We start from the raw sequence: 8176 nt of genomic DNA, 5'->3' as shown, positions 1-8176 counted from the left end.
GAAATTAGTGCACATTACAGCGAAATTAGCTGCAAAATTACGGCAGAGATTGACCAATCAAAATCAGGCGGAACGTGCAGGGATTTCGCGACAGATAAAAGTCTCGGCGGACTCCTCTTGTAAATGAAAATCCTCAACAGTCAACCTTTAAAAAAAATGTCAAACGCGATTTCTACGCATAATCTCTACGTTTTGCCTGCTTTTGATTGGTCAATTTCTACTGCAATTTGGCAGCCAATTTTGCTCTACGACACAGCAGTTTGTACTTACTAGTATATCTGCACTGGCGCCTCTTATTTAGATTCTAAAACTGTCTATCTCCACTTTCATTCCACGTTCAACAACATTGCTTGTTAACATTTGGCAAATGAGTTGAATCAAATCGAACCGAATGTCGCGACCTCTATGTTTAGATAGGTGATTTGATTTGATTTGATTTAATGGATACATTGCTGCAGGGATCACTACACTCGTTTCTCTGCAGTGGTCGTAGTAGATAGAAAGCAGTAAGGCCAGTGCGTCTAAACCCACTTCACTCAGCACCATTTACTAACCATATACTACGCCGAGGACTCCTGACTTCGATATGAGGTCTTGGAGCGTCTTGTAAAGCCTGCAATTACTAGTAGAGGATGAGTTGTTGTCACGTGCAGAGCCTACTTGGCATTTCATAGATTGCGATACTAGTAGCTTACCACCTAAGTTACTCCGTACTTCGCTAAACAAGACACCTGCAAGACAGACCTTCTTCTAAGTAGGCCGCCAGACCCAAAAAGAAGTCCTCTGGAGCAGATTTTTCCACCCAACTACCAACATCCAAATCCACCATCTCAGCTAGTCTGTCGTTACTGCGGAAAATGGGCGATGAGAGACACTGCATCTCAACCTGAAGAACAATTTCCGAGTTTGCGGTATCCGGTCACTCAACTGGGTGCCCTGACCAGGAGATGTATTATATTGCAAGGCCACGTGCAGACCTGGGATTTGTATTCGATGCAACCTATTTTGTCTGGTAAATGAACGGCTAAAACGTTCGCCTTCTCGTGAGTACAATCAATGACTCTCTTCAAATCCGTTTCTCATCAGTTGTAAGAACCCAGAACTCTCCCTTGAAACATGTCTACTCGTAATCGGGGTGGCAAGTTCATGGTCGGCACCAGAGCACATAATACTCATTGAACAGTGTGTCCATCAAATCAATTTGGTTCAATAAATTAAATCAAATGCTTGATAAATCAATCAAATCGGTGCTTCCGTCAAAGCAAATCGGCCTCTGTCCTCTGTAAATGAGTCAAATTGAAGGCTTGGCAGGAAAGTCTCTGAAGTATTTTGAGATATTTTCGTTGGAATAATAATAGTCTTGGCGGACACTTGATCTGGCGAGAATCCGTGATAAATCCTAATACCAATATATTGCCTACTAAGGCCTTGAATGCTCCCTCCAGCTCGACAAAAGAGGAAGTTGAGCTTGGGGAAGCGGATGCTTAGAGAATTAAACCAAGGTCTCCCAAACAAGTGTGGGAACCAGAAAGCGACCCTGGGAACGAAATCCACCGAATCATCATCGACCACCACGACAAACATGACACCATGAAGAAAGCAGAATATCCAGATATTATCGACCACAAGCGAACAGCGATGATATCTATCACGATAGCACAAAATTTTGGAGGCTGTTGTTGAAAATGTGTCTTATATAACCATTTTCAATGGAGGATACTAGTACATTGTACTGCAAGTTGCTACCAATTCAAAATCTCTCAACTCCGACCGAATAGTCTCACTTCAAAACGTAACAATGTAACTTGTTATGAGTGGTGATACATTCACGATCATTTCGAATGCCCTTACCCGATATCGGAATAACGTAACATGGAGTGAGCCCGTTGTAGTGATACATCCACGACCACTCCAGATCCTCTCGCTTCAAATCGGACAATGGAGAAGATGGAGGAGCAGTGGGCTTTTTGTAGTACGTATGTGAGAAAACCGGCAAGGCGGCGCCCAACCTCAGGCTAACCTCAGGCTAACCTAGAAGGGCCAGCCCAAGTAGAAGTGGATGTGAATCTTCGATCGAGCCTGATGCGAGAGATTCTTTGAGATGGTTGAAGCATGCTACATGCGCAGGCCTCAGGCTGGCCGTTCGCTGAATCGCGCCTCATGAGTCGTCAATTGATCGTTGCAAATAATGAGAGTGGAATAGATGACTGGCCAGCCTGAGGGTGAGCAGATTTCACTATCCTCGGCACCTCTTCACGTCTCTTGGCATGATGTCAACTATCCACTCCTCGAGACCTCAATCACAGTCCCACATGTTAGTGGTGGAGTACTAATGTCCTACTGATCCACTTTCTACAAGGTTTTTTGTCCAAGAGAAGAGAGCCTCTTTCGCCTGTCTTACATATCATTCAATATTCAACATGCAACCTCTTCGTGTAGTTAGCCGCAACCTCCGAGTGTCTGCCTCCAGACCAAGCCCCATCACCTCCCGCCTCCTCTCCACCACCTTCCCCCGCTCCGTAGACCACAAAGACAGACTCCATTCCAATGTCGAAGGTTATCGCGAAACACAGATCTCGAAGGCCAACAACCCTCATTTGACCAATACCACATCAACCATCGCCAATGACATGCCTTCTGTCGGGGCGGACAAACCCTCACCCGAGTTTCTCTCCACCGTCGATCCCAAATTCACACCCAAGGATTCTGTACCGGAGAATGTGGAGCGAATGACGGGCGGAACACAGAAAGGCGTCCCTGAAGATGGAGCGAATGCCGAACTCGGCGTCGGCGAAATGGAAGGTGCCCAATTCAAGGTAGAGCCTCTACGCCGGGAGGGAGAGGATCCCGCAACCATGAGAGCAAGATTATTATGTCCGTGTCAGATCCAAGCACTAGAAAATAATATGACATGAGTCCTCACCACATCCAACAACGCTAACACCTCGATGCTGAACAGACCAAAGCCGCAAAAGAGGAACGCTAGAATCCGACCTCCTCCTCTCCACCTTCGCCTCCGCCCACCTCCACACCATGACCGCCTCCCAACTCCAACAGTACGACCTCTTCCTCGACGAAAACGACTGGGACATCTACTACTGGGCCACGCAATCCCCGGCCAACACGCCCACGTCGCAGGAGACGGCCGAGGGGAGCGTCAGCTCTGCCACGAACACCTCGCAGACCACGACGGAGTATCAGAGCCCTGCGTCGCCGGGCCAGGCTCAGGAGACGGATGGCTGGCGGCAGGGTGCGCCGAGGAGCGGGGAGTGGGCGCAGACGGTGGGCGCGTTCAAGCCGGCCTATCGGCCTGTGCCGCAGCGGTGGAGGAACAGCGAGATTCTGAGTCTGTTGAGGAAGCATGTGAGGGAGAAGAGTGCCGGTGGGGTGCTGGAGGGTGTTAATGTGGGAGGGGTGAAGGTTTCGGGACAGGGACTGGGGAGGATGCCGGAGGTGCAGACTTTCGAGTGATAGTAGGTGGTAGATCGCTTGCGTCAATTCATATAGATGGCTTCAATCTTGCCGCTTACTGCTACTAGTGTTATACAAGGCATAGAAGTGCTGACCTGAGTATCCTGAGATAGTACTGCTCAGACCCATCCATCCCTAAAGTCGAGTAGAACGCTGCAATCCGACTCTGACGACCCATATCCAGATCGGAGATAAAACACCCGTACTCATACATCTCTACAACAGCGGATGCAGAAACACATAGTTAGAGGCAGAAATACTAGTATCTAACCAGCTACCCACGTCCTTGCACAGACATGACATAACGTAACGTAAACGTGGCGGAAGATCGAACGCGGTTTGCATGTCTACACTTACTGTACAGGAGTCTCCTACCCAAGCCCCGGGCTCCGATGGCGGTATATGGCGGATGGAACGATTGCGACACCTCGAACTAGCTGGCTTGTTTCCTTGCTTGTTTCCTTGCTTCCAACCATTTATCCAGCCTTGCACACATAGAACGATGGCATATCGAAACACAGAAGCAGGCCGCCATGTCTTACGTCGAAGCCGTATCGTCGACGGTGCCGGGCAACAGCAATGGCAACATATCCATCTGCCTCCTTCTCTTATTCTTCTTCTTCGTCGTCTCGTAAGCTCCATCAGTCCACATCATCCGTTCCGGCATTCGGATTCGACGCCATTGCGCCATTGACGGCTCCCTTCCTCTGCTCGGGATAGAAATCCACAACCCCACCCCTCCCGATCATGCCCTGCCGATCATACAGCGATCTCGCGCGGATGAACGGGTCCAATTGCCAATAATTCTGATTCAGCCTAGCGGCCAATTGATCCCGCTCTTTCGCCAACTGGACCGCGTCGGCATCATTCGACGCCCTCGCGATCCACGCGAAGGTCTTTTTCTGGAATTCCAGCACGTCGATACTCCGCTCTTCTTCCAGCCTCTGTCTGCTTTCCGTGTCCTTCATGGCGTTGTTTTCTCCTTCGATGGGCTCGATGTACTTGTAGTCCCAGTCCTCGTCCCCACCGAGCTCCTTCACGATCTGGCTTCTTGGGATGAATTGTTCGAGGTCCTCGACGGATTTGGTGAAGTGCACCTTTGCTGCAACGACGGGGTCGAGCCAGCCCTTGATCATAGTCCAGATGCCTTGAAATACCCAGGGGGATTTATGGACCAGCACTGCGCCGAGGGATTCCGGGTAGTTGGCCTCGAAGATCTTGATCATGAATTTCAGGGGCGCGTAGTCCATGTTGGAGAGGGTGAAGGAGGACATGTCGAAGAGGATGGTGGCTGTCTCGACGGGAGGGCGTAGTACCAGTCTTGCGCTCTCGATGATGAAGACGGTGTACCGCTCCATCGCGCGCTCGCTCTGCTCTCCCGGCCGGTGTAATCGCACGCGGACAAAACAGAGGGGTCGGCCCTCCTTGTCCACTCCATGTAAGAAGCTCTTCCCCTTCCTCAGCTGCGACAGGAAGTCCTCGCCTTCTTTCTTCACGAAACTGTCACTTCCAGATTTCGAGTCTGCGAGCGCTCCACCCTCGCCGGACCGCATGATATCGTCGTCAACGTGCATGTCTTTGCTGCGCCAGCGCATCGTCGAGATGAGCATGACGAGCGCGCGTTGCACGTCCCATTTTCGGGCGCGGAGGAAGCGGAGGAGGAGCGCATCCGGGTGGTCGCATTTCACCATGGACCAGAATGCGGTGCGGAGTTCTTCGGGCGAGACTTCCTTGAGGGTTTGTTGGAATTCTCTCGTTTGGCCGTACTTGTCGTCCGCATCGCCGGTGCCGGGGCCTAAGGGGTTTGAGTTGTTGGTCTCGGTGTTGTCATCGTGGTGCTTTTTGCTGCTGCTGAAGAGGGAGTGGCGCTTCTTGCTGCTACTGTTGTTTTTCTTGGAGGATTTGAGAGACTCAGTGTCTGTATTTGGTTCGCTGGTGGGGGGAGTTGTCGCGGGAGTGCCGAGCGCGGCCGGGTTTGGAGAAGAGTCTTTTGCTCCAAAGGTTTTGAGGGTCACGGACCAGAAGTCTCGCAGCTTCAATTCTTGTTCTGGAGTCAAATTGCCCAGGTGGCCTGGAGGTATGGGCATCTCAGAATAGGGAGGAGCGCGTGGGGGCGCACTGTTGGGATCTTGAGGATGTGGTAGGTCCGCTGAGTCTTGAGATGGAGTGAGAGCGTCAGGGGAGTGTTCTGGTTGGCGAAAGAGAGGACCGAGAAGAATAGCTGCTGCGAGCGCTGCGCCGAGGGTAACGATTAATGACGAGGAAGATGATTTTCGCGTAAGTGTAGTTGGGAAGCCTCGAGGTCTTGTACCGACTGTGCTCAGTTCTGGACGGGTGGTTCGTGTTCCGAGAGAGCGGCGAAGGATTCCAACACAGGATATGGGGGTGAGGCGGAGGGAGAGAAACGGGCGATGACGATTAGTTGTAGGTATGGGTAGAAGATATGTTTCTGTGACTCTCAGCCCACGCGCAATCATGTAGAAGCGAAGAAAGTCAGGAAATTTGGTCGATTCAGACAATTCAGACAATTCAGACAATTCAGTCGCAGCAACGTCATTACATTTTCCCCCAATGAGACTGCTTACACTGAAGGATGGAGGGATGTAGGGATGCAGGGATGGAGGGATGGGAAATGTCATCATGTCTCGGCCAAGGAGACAGCTATACACGTGGTAATAGTACTGTACAGTACATCCTCAGCTCCGACTTTCGACCCAACAAATCTTTCTTTCACTGCACAGAACTTGAACCAAATTGAAGTTGAACTGCATTCAAACACATCACATGAGTACATGAGCTGGGTGGTCGAAAGCTGCTGCAGTGGTGATGCAAAATCTCATTATAGCGCTCCGATGACCATCCTCCCGTTCCCTGCTATTCAATCTACGACCCTTCTGGGAGCCTGCTCAATCTGTTGGACAAAGTCATATCTACTGGAAATTTTGCTGTCCGCCAAGACAAATTAATATGTGCCATGATTTCAAGATTGCTGCAACTTCAGTCGCAGACAAAGAGCAGCGAGCGCCCGTATTCCAGATCGATGCTTCTTGATCCACCCATTACCACGTTCTGAATTCTATCCTGCTGTCCCAAGGCTAGCTATGCTAATGTCAAAGTCGTTTCTAGTTCATTTGGCTATCATACTATTAGATTTCTGCTTTGCTCACCAAAAGAATATGGACAATACACTGCTACTACTACATTTATCGACTTTGTCCAGAGGAACAAAGATTTCTATGTCTCATTATGTGGAATCGAACAAACTTCCTTTTGTCTGCTGTGTTGAACATGCCCACCTTATCCTCATACTCTTTGTTCTACCGCACAACTATTTCCTTCATATGTCTCTACCCCACAGATGGTCTATATATCGTCAAAACCTCTCTTTCCGAGCCGTTAGTTCTCGACTTCACTGAGCTACTTTGCACTCAAATTGGAGCCAGAAAAGTTTTGCATTTGCATTCTATCCTCTGAGAGATCGTTCAACCAGCCCTCTTCCATTTGGTCTTATATGCTTTCATCTTGTTTTACCAACATGACCGACAACGACACCTCACGCGGCAGGTCCGCAGGGCGTAAGCCGGCCAAAAAGCGGAGATTATCCTCCAAGCGCAGGTTCTCCTTCACCTGGACATCGAGCGATCCGGTACCAACATCAGAAACTGATTCCATAGATTACACCCCATTTCTTCCGTCACCTCCCTCCGTCTCTGAAGCTCCTCGGCCTACTTCGGAAGATATCTTTCCACTTCACAACCGTACGGACCGGTTTCGGCCACCGAGTCCTCCATTGCTCACGCCCAAACAGAGCGCTCAACGTTACCTTCGCGTCGCCCGCCTCGCACTCCTCTATCGACTCGGTCATCACCATCCGCTTATGACTCGTGTCAGGTTGAACGGTTCGCTAAAACCTACTGCTTTCCAGACATATGGAGGCTCGTCTCCTACTGGGAACATGCTTCAACGACCAAGACCAACTTCCTTAGCTGAGAAGACGAGACGAGGAGCGCAGCGCAGAAGCAAACTGTCCAACGAGGTTCGAGGCGACGATCAGGACAATAGCCTAGAGCTGAGTTTTGACGAGCTTCTTGTGAGCACTTGCTCAACTACACAGCTCGTCGAGGCGTACATCAAACAGGCAGAGAAGGAGGAAATGGAGCGGATGAAGGCACAGAGGAAAGAGGCGAAAAGGGCAAATGCACAGCTCGAAAAGGGGATTCGCAGTCTGAACGAGATACTTCATCAGTCTGCTGTTTTGACAGGTGAGATGGAGGAGGACATGATGTTCCCAATGGAGGTCGGGATAGCTATATAGGGCATGGCTTGATAAAGTAAGTGCTGGTGTCGGGTGGCTCTGCTTTCCCTTTTCGGTAAGTATTCAGAAGGGAACTAACCTGACAGATACTAAGTACCATATTGCCTAATTGAGACACAAACACGGTCTCCTACCGTTTTCAAGGCTCCCAGTGTGTAAACATCGTTTATTGCAACAGTTCTCTTCACCCGTTCAACATTCTCTTCGTATCCTTCTGGTCGAATTTCAATGCTGTTCTCAAGACCATCCTAAAGGAATTGTGCCACCCTTCCAAAATCATATCTTGCCGACAGGGCAAATTCCAAGTCCGCCAAGTCTTTACGAATCGCTGCAGCTGGACGGTGTGGAGTTACTACCATGCTCTCCTCTAGGGATTCAATTATAGTTTGA

General features: G+C 49.9%; 3 protein-coding genes across 3 annotated transcripts; 2 read left to right on the top strand and 1 right to left on the bottom strand.

The window, feature by feature from the left end:
* Positions 1–2420: 2420 nt before the first annotated feature.
* On the top strand, positions 2421–3471 carry EPUS_08703 (uncharacterized protein; the record flags this gene model as incomplete). Its single annotated transcript, XM_007803278.1, has 2 exons — positions 2421–2874; positions 2960–3471. 2 exons carry the CDS (start codon positions 2421–2423, stop codon positions 3469–3471), a joined length of 966 nt encoding a protein of 321 aa, XP_007801469.1.
* A 641-nt stretch (positions 3472–4112) lies between these two features.
* On the bottom strand, positions 4113–6110 carry EPUS_08702 (uncharacterized protein; the record flags this gene model as incomplete). Its single annotated transcript, XM_007803277.1, has 1 exon — positions 4113–6110. One exon carries the CDS (start codon positions 6108–6110, stop codon positions 4113–4115), a length of 1998 nt encoding a protein of 665 aa, XP_007801468.1.
* Positions 6111–7006: 896 nt separating this feature from the next.
* EPUS_08701 (uncharacterized protein) lies at positions 7007–7786 on the top strand (the record flags this gene model as incomplete). Its single annotated transcript, XM_007803276.1, has 1 exon — positions 7007–7786. The coding sequence occupies one exon, from the start codon at positions 7007–7009 to the stop codon at positions 7784–7786; it is 780 nt and encodes a 259-aa protein (XP_007801467.1).
* Positions 7787–8176: the final 390 nt, after the last annotated feature.

The sequence above is a fragment of the Endocarpon pusillum genome (genome assembly GCF_000464535.1).
Source record: "Endocarpon pusillum Z07020 unplaced genomic scaffold scaffold2147, whole genome shotgun sequence".
NCBI classification, from domain to species: domain Eukaryota; kingdom Fungi; phylum Ascomycota; class Eurotiomycetes; order Verrucariales; family Verrucariaceae; genus Endocarpon; species Endocarpon pusillum.
Note: the sequence above shows the minus strand (reverse complement) of the source record. Positions and strands in the feature narration are given on the sequence as shown.